The sequence below is a fragment of the Leopardus geoffroyi genome, chromosome B2 (assembly GCF_018350155.1).
Source record: "Leopardus geoffroyi isolate Oge1 chromosome B2, O.geoffroyi_Oge1_pat1.0, whole genome shotgun sequence".
NCBI classification, from domain to species: domain Eukaryota; kingdom Metazoa; phylum Chordata; class Mammalia; order Carnivora; family Felidae; genus Leopardus; species Leopardus geoffroyi.
The window spans coordinates 43,600,708-43,624,595 of NC_059332.1; the positions used below are offsets into that span (position 1 = coordinate 43,600,708).

Below are 23,888 nucleotides of genomic sequence, written 5' to 3' on the forward strand. Positions count from 1 at the left end.
CCCCTTTTCACCATTGCCCTCCAGGTGGGCACGGCCGATCAGTTAGAATCGGCATGACAATGAACCTGATTTTCTGCACGAGGAGGAGATTGTGGCCGCCGCAGAGTGCCACAGGTCTGGGGCCAGGTCCTGGCCACCTGTTCCCGGTCTATAACTTTGAAGAAGTCACTTCCCTTAGCTTCAGTGTGTTGTCCTCAGTGTGGGGGTCAATGACATTGTGTACCTCACAGAGCTGTGGGGAGGGTTCAGTGCCATAACGTGAGTGGAATACTTCAGTAAAAATCCTCTGCAGATCAGAGCCCTCCCCTCTCACTTGTCTGGCTAGCCAGTCTTTCCTCTTAGTGAAACTGGCCACGTCATGGGATACCGTGGATATGAAATCTCTTACGGGATTCCTATGGTTGGCGCAAAGCAAAGGCTGTTCTGTTAAGCAATAGCCCAGTGCTGGTTCCCAGCCACCTGGAGTCAGAGGATTCCTGAACAATGGGTTCAGGCATGCTACCAAACTCCAGAGGAACGCTCCTCAGATTTTTCCACTAAAGCACCCCAAAGGGCAGAGGAAACTCCAGAGCTCCTTCACTGCTGCTGCTCTCCTCATTCTGTTGACGCAGCCCCAAAGAACCCCCGCTCCTTTGAGGAGAGCCTTTTCGGGTCTCTTCTCTTCACGTGAAATTTTACTCTGTAAAATGCCTGTTTTTGTTTTAATATAAAAATAATGTTTGAACTTACTAATACCCGTTTTATGCCCCTCTTAAAAAACCCTCCCCCATTTGTTCCCTTCTTGTATTTCATGCCCTCCTATCAGCTAAGCTTTGGTGTCTAATATATAACATCTCGACCAGTTCATAAATTTCTGCTTTTAATATAGCCTGAGTTACCACTAGCGCAGGCCACGAGAAAATACCAGGCTGTCCCCTCTGCATTCAAGCTTTTTTGAAAGATTTACTGAGGAACAATTTATCATTTAGTTGCAATTTTTAAAATAATCTTAATTGGCCACATATGTTATCAAATAAGAGCGGGTCTTGGAGCCTCCGCCCCCGCCCCCCCCCCCCCCCCGCGTCTCCCACCCCACCCCCGCGCGCGCATGCGCACTGCCTTCTGCCAGGATGTCAGAAAATGAATTCTACCACTCTGGGCAGATACCATCTCAGGAAAGCCTCCCCGTGATTTAAGATAAGATTACTGATATTGATGCTGTTATTTTGAGGAGGGGAAGACTACTGCTTTTAAACCTCTATCCCTCTTTCTCCTAGTTTTTCCTCTCTTAATTATGGCTCCATGTTTTGGTAGCCATAAGTCATTAGTGGTTTTTAATTTCTCTGAAACTGAAATAAGGTCTGAAAGGCTGGATTTGTCCCTTTTTTCCTCCTTTTTTCCTTTTTTTTTTTTTTTTTTTTCTGGCTAATCGGAGGAACGCAACCACATCTGAAGCCACTTGGCTCATTATGAATTTCATGGAAACTGATTCTCTGAAAGTGTTTCCATATGTGTGTTCCCAATATATCCCATCCTCTCTAAATGGGAGCACAGACGTGTGCATGGGCTGGAAATGGCTTCAGGATGTGACAGAGCAGTCATATGACCGCCACGGCACCGTGGGTGGCCCCTTCTGAAAGACACGGTGTCCTGGGTGCTGGCCTCCTTCCTGCAGCGGATCTGGTTTCAAAGACTACCCACCCTTCCTAGGCCTTTAAAAAGTTCTTAATCAGGGCCTAGCAAGAAGATCTCTCTCATTTTTCCTCCGTTTCTCTCCATCCCCCCCCCCACCCCACCCCAACCCCCTGGTTCCTTCCTTCTCTCTTACCCTCCCTCTCTGTGTGCATACACTCCCACATCTCCTAATGCCTGCCTCCTTTGCCTTCAAAAAGAGGAAATATAGTATTCCAACAATATCCTCAAAATTTGGGTGGGTTTAAGGAATGGTTGAAGTTTCTGGAAACTGCCAGGTTGTTTTTTTTTTTGTTGTTTTTTTTTTTTTCCCCCTCTCTCTTTCCTCCAGCATAGCATACTTTCTTAGCCTTAGGATCAGCTGGTCTTTCAGAATTTGTGAGCATGCAGTGGAAAAGTACAATTCATTACAACACGGAAAATAAATATTTATCCTGGATAGTTGAGGCACTTTTCCTCTCTTTTGCAAAACTATGGAGTTTGCTAGTCTGACCTTCCATTATCTTAAAAAAATTGGTTTCACATTCTCATTTTGCTGGTTTCTTCTCCATCGGTGTGATCCATTACATTTCTCCTGTGTAGGGTATGTTTTTCCAATTATTATTTAATGTAATTACAAGTAAAGCTAATTTAATGATAGATTTTTTATCATTTTCAAGTGAGGGGGGAAATTTAGGGAAATTAAGAAAATTGATGTAAAAATCCTTTAAAACCTCAGTGTGGAAAATGCAAAGGACTACTCTGCATATAGTCCAAAATCGATTTTTGGATGATCTTTACACAGCGTTTCTGCTTCTGTCATGTTGCCTGTTAGTAATGCTAGTAATTCATCTGTGTAGCACATTTTTTGGAAGTACTGTCCTTTCTTAGCACTGCACTATGTAGTAGGTAGGATATAAAAGGATACGCGATTCTTATTCTTAATTTGCTTTTTCCCCTTGGTTGGAAAATGACAATACTTCTCTAAACACAATGATAATACTTTAAAATGTGTGGAGTAGACATTACATACATAAATGTTCAGGATGTACATGAAAAAGCAAAGATGGTAAGAATTTGCACCCTGGGAAGCTGTTGTGTATTGGTGAGCTTTTTTTTTTTTTTAACTTTTTTTTTAATGTTTATTTATTTTGGAAAAACAGAGTGCTAGCAGAGGAGGGGCAGAGAGAGAGAGAGAGAGAGAGAGAGAGAGAGAGGGAGAGACACGGAATCTGAAGCAGGCTCCAGACTCTGAGCTGTCAGCACAGAGCTCAGTGTGGAGGTTGAACCCACGAACTGTGAGATCATGACCTGAGCCGAAGTCGGACGCTTAACCGACTGAGCCACCCAGGTGCCCCTATTGGTGAGCTTTAAAGATAGTGCTTGGCCAGCCTCAGTCTGGCAGAGAGAAGAGAGCTGGTCCTGAGTCTGGGGAGAGCATGCGCAAAGCTCCAGTGAGGGTCCTGAGTGTATGTCCTGCCGTGAAGAAGAGGGTTCATACTGGGGAGCAGTGAGACGTGACATTGCAAAAGTAGGACAGAGAACTCCGAATATGCCAGTAGCCGCCTCCTCACTTTCCACCCTTCGTGGGGCAGGTGCCCGGTCATGTCTTGTGAAAGGCTGACCTGTGCCTGGGTGGGGGTGGCGCCCTCCGGTTTTACAGGAAGAAGAGCCTCGTTTTAATATCGTGGTATCATTCACATCTACCTCGTCTCCAGACTTCCATTTCTTCATCTGTAAAGGTCGTCTTCGATTCTTGTTGACTCTGATGTACTTGCTGCCTGTACTAGTCCAGAAATTCTGACAGAGTGTGAGTTTTACCCTCTGGTACCTTTACTACCTATCCCAAATAAATAACCTGTGTGGGGGCGGTTGCCCCGGGATCACCTTCCCACAGGCCATGTTTCTGTGGCCTGGCGCTCCTGCTCCCTCCTCTGTTGTCTCTGTGGCCCCCAGGATAGACATAAAATATAGATGCTGGGGCTAAGGATACCGGGAACAACACCAGTGGCAAAACAGAGGTAATCTGTTCACTCGTGGTGATTGATTGTCCGAAACATGAGGTCAGGTGATGTAATGATGCTTGGGAAGAGCTTTGAACACTCTTTAAAGAAAAGAGTTTTATGAGGATTTATAGTCTGGAGTGGTATTAGAATGCATGTGAGGTTTGATGTCAGCATTGCTTTAATGCTTATTATATCTATGTTTTTAATGCGTCAAAAATGTACCAACCATTGTACAGAGTTCCTGATCCCTAGACTAACTTTCTTACCGATTCATTCATCCATCCATCCATCCATCCATCCATCCATCCATCCATATATGTACATTAAAAAGCAAACCCCAAAAAACTTAAGCTCCTACCGTGCAGAGGGGATATGAGAGGAAAATAAATCATGACTTTTACCATCCCAAGCTTACTTTATAGTTGGAGAGAACAGGCTAAGAAACAGCTAATAGTTCAGTAAAGTAGTGACTCTTAAGGGGCCAAAAGAGAGACACAGAAAATAAATGCTATTGGAACAGGAGGGAAATAGGAAATTATATAATAGAGCAGTTGGGGGGGGGGCAGCTAGAAATGTTGTAGAAAGGGAAGAAGATTCTTAGAGGAAAGCAGCTCTGTGGCGATCCTGAGTATTCTACGTTCTGAAGGAAAGAATGCCGTGAGGGGGTTAATAAAGTACGTTGGGCTTATTTGAGATTTGTCGAAGCAATAACTCCTACCATTTAAAAGGCCCCAATGAAGCTTTGAAGTTAACACCTCATTGTGGAGAAGGATGATGGCTTTTCATTCTGTACATTTATACCCTTATGTTCAAAAGTAGGACAGGGGACTCTGCCTGTGCCAACATAGTTCCTCCTGGCTTCAAGGTCCTTCTTCCTTTCCTGCACCTGACCTGCCTCCTCAGGTGGGATGTGTAAATCCCACTGCTGAGAGGGGACAATGCACGGGTACAGGGTTTCCTAGCTGACAGCCCCAAATGGCAAGTACCCAGTCTGTTACTGTTTTCAGACTCCTGTTTCCATTCGTTCTAGGGATCTCCTTGCTTGTTCTCAGGCCGGCCATGATTTACGGAGGGCCTACTAAGTGAGATGTATGCAAAAGCATTAGGTAAAGGCCTAGAAATGTCAAGTAATATTGTTATTAAGCACTGAGAGGGAGGCCAACAAGGATTAGACAAATCTCTGCCTTCAGCATCCCACTCGTGACCCAGGATAACTAGCGCTAGAAAGCAGTGTGTGGAAGATGCCGGTGGGGGATTGCAGACCACAAGACCTGAAGATTGGGGGCTCTCTTTTATGCTCCCTTTTCTTTGGTTTCATTTCTTGCCACCACACTTTTCACTTGCTCTGAAGACCCAAGAAACCCTGTTGGGGAAAAAGAGACTTTCCTTTCTCCCCATAGACCTTCCTTGGCTGGCGGGATGGGGCGGGGGAGCGGGGGGAAGAGGCAAGCTTTTTAAAATTTCTTTTATTTTTATTTATTTTTTCATTATTTTTAATGTTTATTTATTTTTGAGAGAGACAGACAGAGCATGAGTAGGGGAGGGGCAGAGAGAGAGGGAGATAGAATCTGAAGCAGGCTCCAGGCTCTGAGCTGTCAGCACAGAGCCGAACGTGGGGCTTGAACTCACAAACTAGTGAGATCATGACCTAAGCTGAAGTCAGATGCTTAACCAACTGAGCCACCCAGGTGCCCCAAGAGTTTTTTTACTTGTAATATTGGTTTTATTTTTATTGGAGCTTCATGGGCATTTTATTAGCATACTCTTCCCATGCATATTAGGCTCTGCTGCTGCTGTTTTAATGAGCAAGTTTCTTGCAGCTCTCTTTATGAGAGCTGCATTCCTTTGCAAGCTATCTGACTGTGGCCAGAGGTACAGATAACAGTTCCGGAATGAAACGCGTCTGTAGGAACCCAGCAGGTCCTAAGGGAATCAAACCCTTGACCTAGGTCTCATTCACATCATGCTACGAGCAACTGAACTGCCCACAATTTAGCAGATTAGATCCAACAAGACGTCCAAGAATTTGTCAGTATATCCCAAAGACAGTAACTCTCATTGGGGCAACATGTAGGCACCAGAAGAGCCTTCTTAAATGTTTTTAAAAAAAGGCAAAGTTAGATTTCTAAGGCAAGATACATATGTACCTGTGATGGTGTCAACCAGATTGCTTAAGGGTAACTAAGACCGCAAAGAGGTCAGAAGTCATGGCTCTGTATCTCTCAAGCAGCGTGATTTTGTCGTGTATGTGGCTCCCCTTCTCTGGATCTCAGCTTCCCTGCTTGTTAATGGGTAAGATTAGAATGGATTATCTTAGCAGTAAATGAGGGATTTGGGCCTTTCCATCAGAGTGCCCCAACCGGCAAAGGAGGGTAAATGGGTACTATAGAGAATCTGGAGGACACGACCTAAATCTTTGTAAGTGCAAAATTTTGTCGAAGTCACTTTTTGTTTGTCTCCCTAGAAATTCACCCAAGTGTTGTATTCTACTCCAAATCTTTTGTGAGTTTGTAGTTGTAATGTGGCTAGGTACACAGGTATGTGTAGTTTAGTACACAATGTCAAGAAGGCTGTCTAAAAGAATACCCAAGTTCATGTGCAAAACAGAGATTAAAAACAGATACTACCCTGTTCAATGAAAGAAAGTTTAATTGTATCATTTACTTCTGCACCAATTATTATAAACTGAAGATTAGGGAGGGCTTTATTTTATTTTTTTCCTTTTAAGTTTAGAATTTTTTCCTTCTCCTCACCATAGATTATTATATAAGGGAACTCATGTGAGACTGTATGGAGTTGTTAATATTTCTTCATACAGAACACATTGCAGGGTGTTTCAGAAACATTTCTTGGTAGCACGAACTGAGTAAGGCAATTCCAGAAAATTCTACGTTTTGTAAGTTGTAAAAATGACTGTATAATCCCTTTAAAGTCCACATTAGCTCTCTTTGCCCAGAAGGAGTTAATCTTCAAGACATTACAGTCTCAAATGACTAGAAGTGATTGGTCAAAATTCTGTAAACCTAGCAGAAATTTGTTGCATTGTTTTCTATAAACCACAGCCAGAGCTCAATAATTGAAAAATGAATGTCAATTTCCATTAGCTGGCATCTATAAACCAAAAAGGTACAGTGATCCTGGCATATGACGGGTAATAAAAACATCAGCAGAATGCATCAGGTAAAACAGAGAAGGTGAGGGGGTGGAGGAATAAATTCAAAACCATATTGGAGTTTACTGGCAGGGCCCCACATCGGGGGTTTTAATGAGGCTTCTGCATCAAAATAAGGGAAACCACATGGAATTTTAATTATGACTACAGCATATTTTAAGTACAAATACCCACCAGAAGTATTTTTTTTTTTTTTACACTGACAAGCCTATCTGTGTGAGCTCTGTGCTTCTGTGGGGGGCGGGGCAGGCGTTGATGTTTTAAGTGGGGCTTCTTTCTGTTTGAAATTGTTCACGTTATTCTGGTTTCTCTCACATGATCCGAGCATTGAATGTAATCTGTACAGAAGTGGCCTGCCTATTACTGTTAGCTCCGCCAGCCCCAGCTCACCAGATGCTGTGCAGTGAAAAGGCTGGCCAAGGAACCTCTGTGGCCTCCACGTAGCGCCTGTGTCTCCCAAGGCAGACTGCATAAGCACGGAGCGGGGGTGGGGGTGGGGGGACCTTAAATCTCATCTGCTCCCTTTTGAGCCTCTGTCATAATCACTACTTCCACGTTTTAACATTTGAGCCGGCGAGGATTTTGTATTTGGGAGGGTTAGGCAGGGGCCTGTCGAAGATGGAAGAATTTATGAAAAGCAGAGAGCAGCTGCCCAGACTGCGTTAGTTTTGGTTCGTCATCTTGAAAGTGTTCGCTTCTGGTATTAGACGCCGCTCACTAGCTTCTTACCCTCTGCTTATGGGCCTGGGGAATCCGGGAAAGCACTGAAGAGGGGTGGGAACTTCTCTGCCTCCCCTTCCCCCTCCCCCTCGGCTTTGCTTCTCCTGCTGTCTTGGAGTTCAAGGTGCTAGAACCGTTAGAGCTGGAAGGGAACTTAGAGCTCATCCCCCTCATTTTACAGATGATGACACTGCCACTTCTGACTTCTGCCTCTGGCCTTCCACTCTCAGTAAGAAGAGCCAGGCAGGTGAGACTTTTAACAATTGCGGGGGCTGGGCTGGGCGGGGCTGTCTGATTGGTACTGTCCAATGTTCGAGAAAAACTTTTGTTAACTCTATATTGCTTTTAAATAGTCACTTTGGATTACAAACGCACATCATGGCACTCAGGGAGATCACAGGCGGTGTGCATTTTGACAAAAATCAAAACTCTCAATCGGCACCTTTAAAGAAAAGTATCAGGATTATGCCTTGAATAAATACTGGAGTATCCAAGAACAAGGGCTAACTAAAAATGGGGCTGAAGAAGTACCTCCTGACTAAGGCCTTGAAGAAGTCCTAAGTGCTTTCCCTTATGGATCAAAACTATAGAAAAGCAAACACGTGAGATGCAGAGAATTGGAAGATTTTAGATGCGACACAGTCTTGAGAACACCAGTATTATAGAAGGTCTTGTCATAATTCTGTCAATTTTAGAAAATTGTAACCCAGCCGCTGAAGATCACAACTAAATTTTTAGGCATTTCAGAAAACTGATTTCTACATGAAGTGGTTTATGGCTATGGTTTTACGAGTTTAAGCACCAGAAATACCCATTAAGGAGGCACACTGTTAGCTTTAGAAGTTAAAGGCCTTTCCATTTCAGGGCAAAGCCAGCTTTGCCTCCAGGTACCACTTGGAGTTAGCCTGAAGCTGATTCCTTAGGATGTGGCACAGGGCCCTGGTGAATGGGTGTTGAGGCGCCCTCTTACCCCTCTCCCCTGGGCGCAGAGCGTCTCATGAAAGCTACGGTTGGCCGCTGGCCTAAATGAGGTCCGGGGTCTCCCATTGAGACACGAAATGCATTGATTCCTAGGTACTATAAGCCTTCCCCCCACCCTCACTTTTAAAACCCCACTTGTTTAGTGTATGACCCTAGGGAGAATTTCTAAGGGCTAGACTCTCCTCATGTGCCCCCAGAAAAGTAAGATAGTTCCAGAACACGTTGAAATCTGGCTTGATTTCAGTCCGGTTTGATTTTTTTTTTTTTTTTTTTTTTTTTTTGAAATCTGTTACTAAGATGAAGAATAAAACAAGATTATACATTATTTTAAAAATGGAAAAGAAGTAATAGGAACATGTTAGGGTATCTTTCTGAAGTTCTTTCATTGATGAAGGGGCCTTGCCAAGAGTACCAGTAACAAAACTGATCACTTTGGGGTTTCTTTATATTGGGTTGAGAAAATAAAATTAGGTTGAGTGACTTAGTAAAAATGTCACTTTCAAATATCTGAGGTGCAATGAGAAACGAAAAGAGAAAAAAAAAAAAAACCAATGAGGATTCAGTCTTAAAGTCTGAGGAGTGAATCTATAATGAGCGGTGTTGGGTTGGTTTACACATAAGACCTAGCACACATTTGGGCTTTTTTCAAGGGGGTGAAGAACTTAAGGATACGTGCCGCTAAGACGGTAAAGTGGAAAAAAAAAAAAAAAAAAAGACTGTCTAGTGACCGGTGCATTTGAAGGTCTGTTTGTGGCTTTGCTGTTCCTTTTTGGGAGGCTAAAGTTTCTTGTTTTTTGTTTTTGTTTTTTTTTTTTTTTTCTTGTAACAATTCTCTCTTTATTTTAATTGATATTTACAGACTTTTTTCCCCCCCATCTTCTGTTATAATTTTTAGGTGCTTCAGAACTGGGCCCTTTTTCAGACCCCAGGCAGTTCCCAAGCATTTCATCCCTCACTGAGAGCCGGTTCTCCAACCCACGAATGCACTATCCAGCCACCTTTACTTACACCCCGCCAGTCACCTCAGGCATGTCCCTCGGTATGTCCGCCACCACCCACTACCACACCTACCTGCCACCACCCTACCCCGGCTCTTCCCAAAGCCAGAGTGGACCCTTCCAGACCAGCAGCACTCCATATCTCTACTATGGCACTTCGTCAGGATCCTATCAGTTCCCCATGGTGCCGGGGGGAGATCGGTCTCCTTCCAGAATGCTTCCGCCATGCACCACCACCTCGAATGGCAGCACGCTATTAAACCCAAATTTGCCCACCCAGAATGATGGTGTTGACGCTGATGGAAGCCACAGCAGTTCCCCAACTGTTTTGAATTCTAGTGGCAGAATGGATGAATCTGTTTGGCGACCATATTGAAATTCCTCAGCAGTGGCCCAGCGGTGTCTGGGAGCCGCATCCCAAATGTATCGATATATACATATATAGAGAGAGCGCATATATATGTATATCAATTAGCTGTCTACAAAGTGCCTATTTTTTAGAAGATTTTTCATTCACCCACTCAGTCATGATCTTGCAACCATAAGAGGGTAGACACTGAGAAGCAGAAGGCCCAAGAGAGACAATCGTATTCAGGTTTCAGATGGTTTTCTATGTAAGACGTACTTTCACAAAGGAAAAAGGTATTTTTGTTGTGTTGTCGTTTGGCCTGTTATCATAAATAACCCGTTCCTGTGCCAATTCAGAGAGGTGGACTCCAGGTTCAGGAGGAAGAAGAGCAAAGCCGCTTCCTCTCTGTGCTTTGAAACCGCACACCCTCACGGTTGCAGCTGTGTATGGACCAGTGCCCTCTGCAGACCAGCTTACAAAGCCAGTCGAGGTGCACGCGGAGGGCAAAGAGGTAGAATGGAGCTTCCCGCATAGTGCGATCCATTCAGAGTAACTGTTCCAAACTGCTCTCAGACTTGCCACAAGTTCTCGTACGATCTGTTTGGTTCAGTTTTGTTGTTGTTGTTGTTGTTGTTGTTGTTGTGTTCCTACTTTTAAGAAAGCGACTCCAAAAATACTGATCAGGATAGATGATTTTATTTTACTTTTTTGTACTTTTTTTGTTTCCTTTTCCCATTTAACCAAAAAGAAATCCCATCCTTCGATCCTTACCCCCCTTCTCCTTTCTCCTTTTATGCAAAACTGAAAATGGCAATATCTTATTATAGCCATAATGGTATAGATAGTGTTTGTGTTTGGCTGTGTGTTGTTTTCTTTTTTTTTTTTTTTAAATTATGAATATGTGTAAAATCTGAGGTAACTTGCTAACGTGAATGGTCATATAACTTTAAAGATATATTTATAATTATTTAATGACATTTGGACCCTTGAAACATTTCTTAGTGTACTGATATGTTGACTTCGGTCTCTAAAAGTGCTCTTTATTAAATAACAAATTTCTTCAGTGGGCTAGAGCCATATCTGAAATATTGCTAAGCAGTTTCAGTTCAGGCACAATGTGATTTTCAAAAATACGTCCATCTCCAAATATTTTAGATGTAGCTTGTTTTTGTGACGTATGAAGGAAATGTTATGTCTCGTTCTTTCAGATCTTTGATCGCCTCTAACACAGCTTTGCCTTTTAAAGCAATAATTGGGGATTTAAAAACCAACTCTTAGCCCTTTATCTCTTATTGTTGCCCTTTGTTAGCATGAAATGCTGGAGTGATGTGGTTTCCTAATTTCTTTCAAATAACAATGACTCTTGTCATACTAAAAAGACAAGCACAAGTGAATCATGGAACTGCAGAAAAACGTTCTGCGGTTTCATAGTTAAAGCAAAACTCTAAATCGCCAGGCTTCACAGGGAGGACGTAGCAGGCGTCTGCACTTGTGGCTGAAGGGTCCATCAGGATGCACTTAGTACAGGAAAAGCCAAATTGTCCCGGGGATTCTTAACCCACCGGCCTTGCCAAACAGAAAGTCAGGAGAACCCAGGCCTGCCCTCCCCGAGGCCCCGCCGGCAGCTCTCCACGGACTCTGCCCTTAAAGGAGCAGATTCAGTCATTGTCTTATGGGGGAGCGGGTCATCTGAAGTAGCAGGCAAGTTCCAGCAGGTAGCTGACCTGAGAGAACACCTGGCCTGTGGGGAGCCATAGCCAACCCTTCTGCGTCAAGGGAAGGCAAGGTCATGTGGAGTTTGGGATCTTACTACTGTGTATGAATCTGAGCAGAAGCCCTCCTGTAAGATGCACTTTGACCGCTCCTGGCGACCGCATGGCAGATTCTCAAGCGGGAATCCTTAATCCAAGCCAGGATCATTCGATGACACCACCGGGCAAATCCCTGCCTGGGCTCCCACAGGTCCGGGCCCCTTCCTTTCAATTCGGTGCCCCTCTGAACAGAACTTTGTAGAGATTTGCCTCCAGCGCCTAGAGACCCCTGCTCTGTCGTCCTGCCGCAAGCCCGCTTCACTGGCCGCCAGGCCTGGCAGGGCAGCGTCGGGGGGCCCCGTGCTTCTTGCTGGGCGCCTCCCTTGCAATCGCCCCGACTCCTCCCAACCAAAACCGAGGGCAAAACAAAACAAAGCAAAACGAAACTCTTTGCCTTCTAAAGGTTGTATACCAAGTATGCTTAGATAAAGAAGCCACTTTTCTCTTACTTAACTAAGATGGCAGTAGTAGCTGATACTATTTATTGTTTGTGTGTGGTAGCTTGAAGCACGACACTGTCCATTTATTTGTAAGTGTAAAATATGTGTGTGTGTTTCAGCAGCACTTAAAAAAGCCAGTGTCTGGTTACACATTTCAATTTTAATTAATTGACCTAAAAATGTTACCGCCGGTGCCAGCTGTACCCTATTTAATAAAAAAAAAAAAGGTACTATATTTGTACATTATTTTTTAATGTTAAAAGGGCTTTTTTAAGTTTACAGTACACATACTAAGTGACTTTAGGGATGCTTTTGTGTTGAAATGTTATTAGAGTGGCTGCAGGCAGCAACCCAGAAACACTTTAAAAGTTTTTTTTTTTTTTTTTTTGTTTTTTTTCTTTTTCCTTGGGAAAAATTCAAGCACTTGTCCCCTCCCTCCAACCACTCCAAAGGGGTAAGTCACATTTCTTAGATCAAATTCTGCCCTTTGTCAAAGCCTGGGGGTTAAATTTTTCTTTTTCGTTTCCTTTTTTTTTTTTTTTATTTTTTACTGAACCCTTAATTTGCACTGGGTCATGTGTATGATCTGTGATTTGAAGACCAAAGCAAAGCCTTACTACTGCTCCTACCGTGAAGCCATGTAGTAGCCAACGCTCTGTATTTCCTTCAGGTTAAAGGAGCATGGTTCTTGGTAGCGCCAACGTTGCTGGAGTTCACAGCGTGGCCCACACAGACACGCTGATCTGTTTGAGTTGTCTCACAAATTGTAACCTCTGCCAGGGCCCCCGAACAAGTACCACAGCGTTGGTTTTGGATGAGGGAAGTGACCTCCAGCCTGGAACCGAGAGAGACGCAACAGATGAGCTATGGGTTACTCTGTAGACAGTCTCGCCCCACCGGGGCCTTTTCAAAGGAAGCTGAGAAATCCACACCATCAGGGACCATCCGTTGCAAACTCAGAGGGGACGAGATGTGTGTGCTGGCTTAGAGTTCCCTCCATTCCCAGGAAAGGAACGGACTCAGAGTCTAGGTTAATGCATGGAAACACAGAGCATGAGCGAGAACAGGAGTTATTTCTAGGATATTCGAAAGAACAATAACCAATAAAATAAAAGCGACTCTTCCAAACCTTGAATTTGTTGTTCTTAAAAAAGGAATGCATTTAAAAAATATTTTCTGTGTGAGAATTTTTTAGATGTTTGTTTACTTCATGTTTACAAATAACTGTTTGCTTTTTATGCAGTACTTTGAAATATATCAGCCAAAACCATAAGTTACAGTAATTTCTTAGGTATTCTGAATAAAATTCCATTTTTTCTTTTTGGATATGCTTTACCATTCTTAGATTTCTGTGGAACAAAAATGTTTGTAGCATTTTGTGTAAATACAAGCTTCTCATTTTTATTTTTTTCCAATTGCTGTTGCCCAAGATCTGCTTTCCCTGCACATATTGTACAAATTCTGGTTTGTCCCACAGGCCATGATTGTGGATGAGTTTACTTTCAACTTCAAAGGGACTATTTGTATTGTATGTTGCAACTGTAAATGGAATTATTTGGCATTTTTTTTTCTCATGATTGTAATATTAATTTGAAGTTTGAATTTAATTTTCAATAAAATGGCTTTTTTGGTTTTGTTATGTGTGTACATTGGGTCTTTTCTCAGCCGCGGCTCCATTCTCTAGTCTAACGCCTACTCCTGCCTACACCTGGGCGCTTTTTTGGCCGTGGGACTTGCCAGGGCCGGATGAGAACAGAGGTCTATGTTACTGGTGAGAGGTTGAAAAATCTCCGTGAGCGCTACCTTCTTCTTTTGTCCTACTTCTACAGGGGCGTGGGTGAAGGATCTAGCAGTGAACTAACTCACTTCCCTATCAGCCTGTGTCTGAAGGAAGGAGTGCTCACCCCATCCTTCGGTAAAGCCCCTTCTTCTATCTGCGGGACCAGTCCAGATACAAAGACAGCTGTCTCGATGGTCCTGTGGTTCTAATCTCTGGGCCCATGAACAAGGGCCCACAAGTGAACCCTTGGCTGTGGTCAGATCTCCGGCAGCCTGGCCATAGCCGGTAGTCTGTTTTCCTTCCCACGTCTCTCTTGGGTTCTTAAAACAGAAAGTCAATCAAACCTCAAGGGTAAGTAAAAATGGACCTTGGCCTGGAGAGCTCTAGCCTCAGAAAAATTCTACTAGCGAGCATAACTATAGTTTGGAGTGTTGTTTTTTTTTTTTTTTTTTTTTTTTTTTTTTTATGGGCCATAGTCTATTTTTGGTAAGTCCCTCCCCTTCAATAAGGTTGAGGGCCTGGGGTAGAGTGGTGGCTTTCTTTATGTCCTGTGCTGTCTGTCCGCCTTAGCTTACCACAGTTCTAAAAGAAGGACCATAAACCGTGGTGCAGAGATGGTCAGGCCCTGGCCGGTGGCCCACATGATGCTAAGAGGTAGAGAGGCCTCCTTTGAGATCTGCTCATTCTTACCTGTTTGACATTGTTTTCTGAGAAATCTTGGAAACAGCTAATTTCTAAGACTAGGAGACATCCTGAAAGCACTCGGGTGACACCTAGGCTGGGGAACTTGTTTGCAACTCTTTGAAGCTGTATACTTAGTTATCCTTTTAAATCAGACATCTGTGTCGTTTTAAAAGGCCTTGCATGACAGGTGGGCACAATGGCTTTCGCACTGTCTGTGGCTTTGTCCAGCAGCATGGTTTAGGGCAAATCGCTTTATTCCTCTGGGTCTCAGTTTTTTGGTTTATGGGGAAGCATTGGGCCAGATTTTGGCACTATTGACATTTCAGGCTGGATAATTCCTTGGGGTGTGTGTGTGTGTGTGTGTGTGTGTGTGTGTGTGTGTAGGGGGGCTGTCCTGTGCATTGTAGGATATTTAGCATCTCTGGCTTCTACCCACTAGATGCCAAGAGCACTGCCCCAGTCGTGACAATGAAAAACGTCTCCAGAATGTTCCCTGGGAGGAAAACGTACCCCCCATTGAGAACCAGTGGGCTAGAGGCTCTCTCTCAATTCTTAGGTCGGGCTTTCTTGACAGAACTGGTGTGAGAATACATTGCTCATTAAAACAGGCTAGCCAGGCAGAAGACGGCGGGGCTTCCCAGAGATGGATGTGTATCACCCCTTTCCATCCCTTCACCTGACGGCACCCTGAGGTTTGGCTGTGTCGTGAGGGGGCTCCTGGCTTTCCCTCCTCCTCACGTTCCGGGCTGTGCAGCCAGGGAATAGCACAGCTGTGGGACTTTGTTAGGCCTGGACTGCTTGGCCATGTTTGTCATGGCTGCTTCTGTTCTCACTGGAAATGACAGGCGGAGGAAGGAAAGACGTTTCTCCAGTGCGTCTGACCCCTTGTGCCCCCTGCCCCCCAAATATTTAATCATCAGACATTGCTTTGAGAGTGGGTGTTTCCTGTTAACTCAATCCCAGCCGACACTGGCCCAATAAACACCTCAGCTCTCTGTTGCAGAGCTTTTTTGGCTGGGAAATGGGTATTGCCATGTAAACAGGAAGCCCCCTGAAGTTATTATCTACAGATGCGGTTGAAGAGCCACATGTTTATATTTATGGGATTTGAAAACAGTCTGAAAAGGCAAGGGAGGAAGAAGGGGAAGGCCTCGTTCACGATCGGTGAGTGAGAGCTGGGCCTACAGATCTTCTCTTTCCTGACTTCTCTTTCCTTCTGGAAACGGGTGGTTAACAATAATGACACAGCCAAAAGCCACAGCCGAGATGGAGGCGCTGGCCTGACTGATTTAAGCAAACAACCCTACCGTGACTATCAGGCAAACTGGCCAATCCAGTCAGCTGGCTTTCCTGTCCCAATTATTTGGGAATCATTTTTAGAGACCAGTTCTAGGAAACCATGGTTTAGGGGCATCTCCACAGGGAGGAAGAGGAGGCTTATGAGATGATGGTCCTGTGAAGTCTCTACGTTTTCCCGGGGACAGCTCAACTGACTGCCACGGTTTTAGTGAACACGGGCCAGCTCTCCCGGGAGCTCTCAGGCAAATTCCCGAAGGGGCCGGGAGGGACGCCTTCATGCCGGAGCTGTTGGGGGTTGGTGCAGGGAATGTGCAGGTGGTGAGACAGCCAGCCTGCACACGAGGGCTGGGCACACTGGCTTACCCCAGTTCCTTCACCCACCCCCACTCTGCCTTTGCTGGCTCTCACCTCAGGCCTGGAGAAGGTGTCAAGGAAAGCCAGGTAGGAACCAACACCTGGATAAATCACGAGCTCTAAACTACGAGCTCTGAGCAAAGGCAAGGGAAGCTCTCCCCAACCTCCCTCCATTCCTGTGCACCCTGAGAAGTCTTTCTGTGACTTCCCGGTAGTGGGTATTCGATTGGGAGGCCTTGGAAGTGAAGTTTTTAAAAAGCTATGAAATTAGTAAGGAATTTAGCAAAGAAAAGAATCTGCTGGTGATGCCAAGGGAACTACCCTAAGGGGTGTGTGTGTGTGTGTGTGTGTGTGTGTGTGTGTGTCTAAAGGGAGGGAAAAGGGAGGTGGAGGGATGGAAAGGGGTGCCTGAGCAGCCATTTAGGGAACACTGAAGCTCTCTCTCTCTCTCTCTCTCTCTCTCACACACACACACACACACACACACACACACACACATAGACACACACACACGTGCTCTTTGACATGGCATTTATTTGTCTCGGGTGTTTGTTTTCCTCATAAATCCTACAAAAGAGTACTACCTTCATTCCACGAGTGGTAAAGAGGCAACTATTCTTTTTTTTTTTTTTTTAATGTTTATTTTTGAGAGAGAAAGAGACAGAGACGGAGTGCGAGCAGGGGAGGTGCAAAGAGAGAGGGAGACACAGAATCCGAAGCAGGCTCCAGGCTCCGAGCTCTCAGCACAGAGCCTGACTTGGGCTTGAACTCAAAGACCGCGAGATCATGACCTGAGCAGAAGTCGGATGCTCAAACGACTGAGACACCCAGGCATCCATCCCCTTGATGGCCGTTTTTTCTTCCCCCCAGGTCATTCTGTCCCATTCCATAGCTAATAATAGAAAGGGAAGAATTGCCCTCCACCAGTGATCCTTAGAAAGAAATCAAGACCATACAGCAAAATGCTAAAGGGGGGCGGAAAGGAGGTGGGAGTCTGAAGGGACAAGCAAAAGTTCTTCCACACAGGCCCCTCAAGATGTAGTCTTGCCTGCACAGTGTTCGGTGAGACCAGAACACAAAATTACAACCAGGTGTCATGTGGCCTGTACTCCCGCGGCCTTAGACGTCTGTCCCGGAGCACCCAAAGTGCCAGTGTTAGCTGGGAGGTGGAAAATGGAAGCAAGACATAGTAGTCTTGGTGGAATTAGGAAGTCCAGGATATGGGGGCAGAGCTTCGGGGGGCTTTGAGAGACCAGAGTACCGGGAACTTCCAGCTGGGTGATGGACTGGTGTAAATGTGTGAATTTCTTCCTTAAAAATAAGCAAAAAAAAGCAAACGGCAAAACCACGGGACACGCATAACCGTGGGAGAATTAATATAACGGTTTTAGGATTTACATCTCCTTTGACATCATGTCCTTCCCAAATTAGGTCATTTATTTATTGATTTTTTTTTTTTTTTTTTTCTAACTCCGTCCACCTCTGACCGGGCAACAGCTCAGGCGAGTTTCACTTTCTGTTTCTGAGTTCCTCTTCGTTTTCCTGCCCCCCAAAGAGAGGAGCCTTGGGTGGCATCATTATGGCCTTTCGGTAAGACCTTAGTCCCACTCTGTCTTCCCCTACAGTCATTTCATATTTAAATCTTGAACGTCTCAGTGACCTTTCTCCTTTTTAGCCTTGTGCTTGAAGAGCCTTTTTGTGTGTGGGTTTGGGGGCACAGAAAGTTTGACTCCTTATCAAGATCTTATTAGTGGTTTCACAGATGAGAAGTACAGAGATTATCATTGAGTCTAACCCTCCACCACAATTTCTGGAACATAGACTGCGCTCAGGTTTTGTAGGGCAGGGTGGATGGGCCCACTTCCCCCTCCTCGTGGGCATATGGGAGGGAAGGGAGCGAAGGATCTCGGGAGGGAGGCAAGTGCGGAACTTTCTCAAGGAGTTAAGTGGTTAATAGGAACTCAGTTTTTTTTTTTTTTTTTTTTTATTGGCTAATAAAACCTCCCAGGGTTTTTCATATTATATGGTTCCTTCAGGCTCCCAGCCCGATGCTTAAAAAAAGAAAAGGGCGAAAACAACAACAAAAAGCTGGAGCCTAAATACCAATGCCTTCCTAGTCTTGTTTACTTTTTCATTTCCGCAGTTGTAAAAAAAGAAAAAAATTCCTCTGGTAGTTCAATTTTATCACACGGCAGGAGCGGATCGGTGTTTGAACAACTTCAGTGATCCCTGCCTCCCAGTGGAAGGAAAAAGTCCGCTCTGTGTCTCTGGCTGGGAAAAAAGGAGACCACGATGCAAATGATGGATGCATCAGGAAATTTTGCAATGAGAGCCGCCGGGGGAGGAGGGAGAGCAGATATTGAACTGAAATACATCTCTGGAATCCTGAATGCAAATGATCTCTGTCCTTTTATTGCCAGTGGTGCTGTTCTCCCAACAGAGCAGGATGTTCTTGTTTTTAATAATAGCCAGACCAGATGCTAAATTCTCTTCGGCAACGTGCTGTATAAGTGAGAAGGCAAACAGCTGATTCCTGTTAAGATGAACACCAGGAGAATAAGCCAGAAAGTATGAGAATTCTCTGGAGGTTTTTGCTTTGTAAACCCCTGTTTGGCAGAAAGATCACAGAATCCGGACTGAAAACACAGTGTGTGCCCTTGCACCCGTTCCCCATCGGAGCCGCTTGCTGGGGGCCTGTGAGCCTCCCGCCTTGGCCAGCCACCCCTCCCCTAAGTTAGCCAGGGCACTGGCTCGCAGGTTCCCCAAGGGGGAAGTCGGAAGCCCCGAGCCCTTTGGCTTTCAATGACTGTAGACAAATACTCATCAATAGGAGGAATTTTTTACTTGCTCCTTGCCATAGAAAATAGTAAAATCCTGAACAGGAGCCAATAACTTTAAAATGGCATCTTTGTTCCATCTTTTTTCACTCCCTTCTTCCCCCTGTCAGAGTCTATAAAATCTCCCGGTTATTATTTTGTTTTAGAATATGCCACACATGTAAGATGCTGCTTTCTTCTTTCCCAGGGAGCTGCCAGAGCCAGAGGCGCTGTGGGGGCTCTGGGGGAGCCCCCGCTGGCCAAAGCAGACAGTGACCAGGCTGCCCCCTGCTGCTGCTCAGGTCTCCACAGGATGCCGGCTCTTGGCTTCCCCGAGAGCAGGGGGAACACAGAGCCCCTTGGGGCTTTGCTCCCAGGCCTGCAGGAGGGTAAGGGAGAGAGAGGGAAGGGATGCGGGGAGCAGGTGCAGAAGCTCATCGTAGTTCCAGAAAGTCCCCTTTGTCACCCTTCCTCTTGGCATCGTCCTCCTGAGCCCACCCCTGTGATGCACAAGGGCATGCCAGCTACCCATTCCTCGTGATTTTCGTCTTCCATAGCTGTCCCCAGGGTTCACTTGGCCCAGGTCTCCCTGGGATGAACGTCCTGGGGAGAAAGGAATGGAGACGGAAGATGATTTACCTCCTTCCCTCCTACGATGGCACCGAAGGCCATTGTTTTAATTTCCTTTTGGAGACAAGTCATATTTGGTACTGGTGGCATGATCAAGTAATAATAAGAACACAATATTTAACTTTCACTGCACGTTGGACTACGAGCCTGGTGTTTTGCTTGCTATTTCACATGTCTTATGTCAATCTTTCCAGCAGCCTGTGAAGAAGTTAGTATTGTTTCTATCTCTGCTTTTCTGGTGAGGAAACTGAAGATCAGACTTGCCCACGGTTACACAGCTATTAAGACTCAAGCCTCAATCTGCCAGATTCCAAAGACCGTGTTCCTTTAGACACACCCTCCTTTATCATCTGCATAATGAGAACTAAATGAGCTAATGAGATAGGAGCATGCCTTGCAAAGTGCCTTGCACAGAATAGACAGAAAATAGATGGTACCTATTATTACTCATAGTAATTAGGGTGATTGTTTTAAAAAGTGTAAATAAAATTTTCAAATAGTTTGAATCACAATAGAGCTGGAGCACCAAGTGGAACAACTTTTTTTTTTTTTTTAATTTTTTTTTTTCAATGTTTATTTATTTTTGGGACAGAGAGAGACAGAGCATGAATGGGGGAGGGGCAGAGAGAGAGGGAGACACAGAATCGGAAACAGGCTCCAGGCTCTGAGCCATCAGCCCAGAGCCTGACGCGGGGCTCGAACTCACGGACCGCGAGATCGTGACCTGGCTGAAGTCGGTCGCTTAACCGACTGCGCCACCCAGGCGCCCCTGGAACAACTTTTTAGAAACTATTATTTTGACGGTTAAAAAAAAAAATGTCGCTCTTTGAGAGGAATATCTTTCTATCTATTTTATAAACTTTTTCTACCGAGCCACACGGCCAGGTTTGGCAATGGGCTTACCACGGGCTCCTTCCCTGAAGGAACTCAGAGACATTACGTCACATAAACCATAAATATAAAAGACATCGATCGATACATTCAGAACAGAAATGTTGGCCCTACCCGGACCTCGGTTCTTCATCCGTAATCTCTTTTAAGATTTTCCATTTAGGTGCATTGAGTTGCATGTGAATGCTGCCTACCGATAAAAGGCATTATTGAACTTAATGTTGCAGCATTGGCTTCACCTAACAGGAGAAAGGCCCAAGCCAAGAAATCTCTGACAGCTTCAACTCTTACCTTTCTGGGAGTGGCTTTGGGGTCCTCCTCACCACCTGACGAAGGGGCAGCACCCAGGGCCCCAGTTTCTGAACTGGCATCCCTAAGAGACAATGCTGTGTAGTGGGGACAGTTGATCAGAGGCCCAAGGCTTGAGGGAACCCAGCTGCTGCCTGGGATGGGACACTGGTGTGTGCCAAGTTTTGCACACTTTTACACAGCCTGAAGGAACCTGGGAATGGGGCGTCCACGTTTCGTGCCCTAAATCATTCAAATCTCTTTAACTGATTAGGTAGGGCTTCTCTCCAATTCTCTTAAAGCATTTAACAGACTATTTCCTTAAATCCACTTGATATGGAATTAATATCCCACTTAACTGAAATCCCAGAGAACAGAAATGAGCTCTCTCCCTGTCACCCACTCTGCCTTCTTTTTGCAGATATTGACTGGACACCTACTGTAGGCAGAAAACAATATGCTGGGAGGCTCACCACCACTAAAAAGCATACGGGAAGGCATCTCAGTTTAATTGAATGCATCCCACTAAGAGATGTCGGTCATGCCGTTCTTTATTTAAGCTATTTAAGCAAATCCATGAATGCTTCAGATTGCCAACAACAGAGATTAAAAAGTTAGCCATCGGTTTCTGGAGAGAATTCAGATAGTTTTGATTTCTGCTTATAGCCAATTTCATTTCCCATTTCTCATTTCCTAAAATACTCAAGTATTTGTAAGGTCCTCGGCACCTATATTTAGTCAATACAGGCCTTTCATTTCTACCACAATATATGGGAGGCTTGGTGTTTAAAAAGTGGGTGATTTTCATATAGTCCAAGGGGGAGGGGCCGCTCTTCCATTTTCTCTTCCCTGTTGTAATAGCCATGCAGCCAACTGTGCATTAAGGGGTTGAGTGGTGTTTTGCAAGGGGGAAGCAGAGAGTGGCAAAAAGATCTGGGTTCCAGATCCTTAACCCCTACTAACTTAATGTGTGACCTTGAATGAGCCACTTAACCTCTCTTGACCTTCTCCTTAATAGTGGACAATAATATATTACCTGCTAGATGGTATGTTAAGGGACCACGTTGTAACTCTTACCTATAGATTTGGAGTGGTTTTTAGAGTGGGGAAATTATGAGCAGTTTTAAGAGGTGCAGCTAGAGTCTGCCTAGCATTAAGAGAGAGAATGAGGTCCATTGTTCCTCACAGAATTGGCAAAGATGGCCATTTTGTAGAGGGTGAAGAAATGGAATCCCAGAGAGGTCAAACCACTTACGCAGGGTCGCCCTGTAAATAGATGAGGGGAAGTCAAGAGTTGGACATCTACTTCCAAGTGGTTCCCATCCTCGTTCTCTGGAAGAGACACTTCCTTCCCTTATAATAGCATCTTCCATATTATCCTTTCATGAAGCACTTACACTTCATTACTTTGCTAGTGTTTATGAACGTTATTTTCATTTGATATAAACTCACGCAAGCTGATTCTCTTAAAAACTTCGTGTACTCGTGTAAATTAGTTTCCAGCATACTGATCCCACACCATGCTCCAGCTAACCTTATTGCAAAAGACCTGTTGTGTACTGCTTCGTCAGAGAAACCCATCAAGCTTTATACCAGGCCTGACTTAGTGACTGAGACATTTAGTCTAAGAGCATCAGTGCCATTCCATCATGGACAAAGATGACCCGTCTGTTGGCGACACACTTCAGGTGGATTGTCCCTTAGTGGACAGGTGGCCCCCTTGCCCTCACTGCAAAGGGGGGATGTCATGGCCTTGTTGTGGTCAAGGCCTTTCTAGTTGCCATTTTGTGGGCTGGCTCTAGAGCTGAGGCCGTGCAATCTTGACGTCTTTAACACACACACTATCTGAGCCACCTAAGCCAATGAAAAGAGAACAGCTAATCTTGAAAATAGAATTTTCATCCCAGTTTTACCTTTTATGCACTTAGTTACCTATAACGAGTGTCTCTTCAAGTTGAGAGATGCAGAAGGCAACCCGTTCCCATGGGGCAGTGATGGAACACACTGGTATCAGCGTCGTGTTATCGGATAAAACTTAGAACGTAGTTCATCATCCGACCCCTGTTTAACGATAGACATAACCTTATCGTGCCAGGTGGTTATCCCACGAGCGCTAAGCCATGTCTGGGGCAGAAGGAGATGGGGGCTGGGAGAGGGAGACTTTTCAGCTTCCTTCACCTTATCCCTTGCTAGACAGAATGTTTTGGGAGAGTTATTGCTTTGCTTCACCATCCCCGACTGGCATCTGACCGTCAGGGAGGGGCTGCATTTTTATTCATTCAATAAGTACTAGAAATGACGGAACTAAAAATGGATGAGACACATCCTTACCCTCTACAAGCTTACCATCTGCTCAGAGAGACAGAAAAATAATCTCGTAAGTGACGATACAGGGCATCGGTGCCATCACAGAGACGTGAACCAAGGGCTCCCCCCTCGCCCCCCAACCCAAGGAGGCAGCAACTCCTGGCCAAGGCAGGAAGATGACACTTGAGCTGGAGCTGGAAGACTGAGCAATTCCTTGCCATTCTGGGTCTGCGGCTGAGCCAGCACCAGCCCCACATCCACCCTAAAGCGCAGTCCCTGGGAGTAGGCAGATCCCTCGCCCCAACGGAGATCCCATGTATGGCTCTCCAGAAAGACAAAGAGTGAGACAGTGGCTCTGGGCTCTGTGGTGTTCCTCAGCACACGAAATCACACTCCCGCTGACGAGACGAGCAAGAGGGACTCCAAGAGGTTAGAGGGGTGCGGTCTGGTGAGCTATGTCGGAGCCTCTGTGGGACATGAGTCACACTTCACAAAATCATATTCGACATTAGGATAATTAAAAACTAACAGAAATGCCTACGCCATCCATATAGGTATCAGGAAGGAAAATGTGAGATCTTAATGTCTAATAAAAGAGGGTGTCAACATAAAGAATATGAGAAGTGACAGCATAAAATATCAAACTCTCAGATACACTCTGTCCAATTGCTTGCTCAACATCTACCACCGTGTCCGTATTCACTGGAGTCTT

General features: G+C 45.0%; 1 protein-coding gene across 9 annotated transcripts in view; it reads left to right on the forward strand.

Moving 5' to 3' along the window:
* The window catches only part of RUNX2 (RUNX family transcription factor 2), a 281,233-nt gene that overhangs the window by 211,490 nt on the left and 45,855 nt on the right, over positions 1-23,888 (forward strand). For 2 of the 9 annotated variants that reach the window (XM_045498428.1, XM_045498431.1), the window contains 2 exons: positions 7,730-7,795; positions 9,425-13,761. The exons of 2 other annotated variants lie outside the window; for them this stretch is intronic. In XM_045498428.1, coding sequence (XP_045354384.1) covers positions 7,730-7,795; positions 9,425-9,903 — 545 coding nt within the window. In that variant the 3' untranslated portion in view covers positions 9,904-13,761. Of the gene's footprint in view, positions 1-7,729; positions 7,796-9,424; positions 13,762-23,888 lie in introns of those variants that run through there. 5 more of the 9 variants (XM_045498429.1, XM_045498432.1, XR_006717237.1 and 2 more) reach the window with 4 other exon arrangements.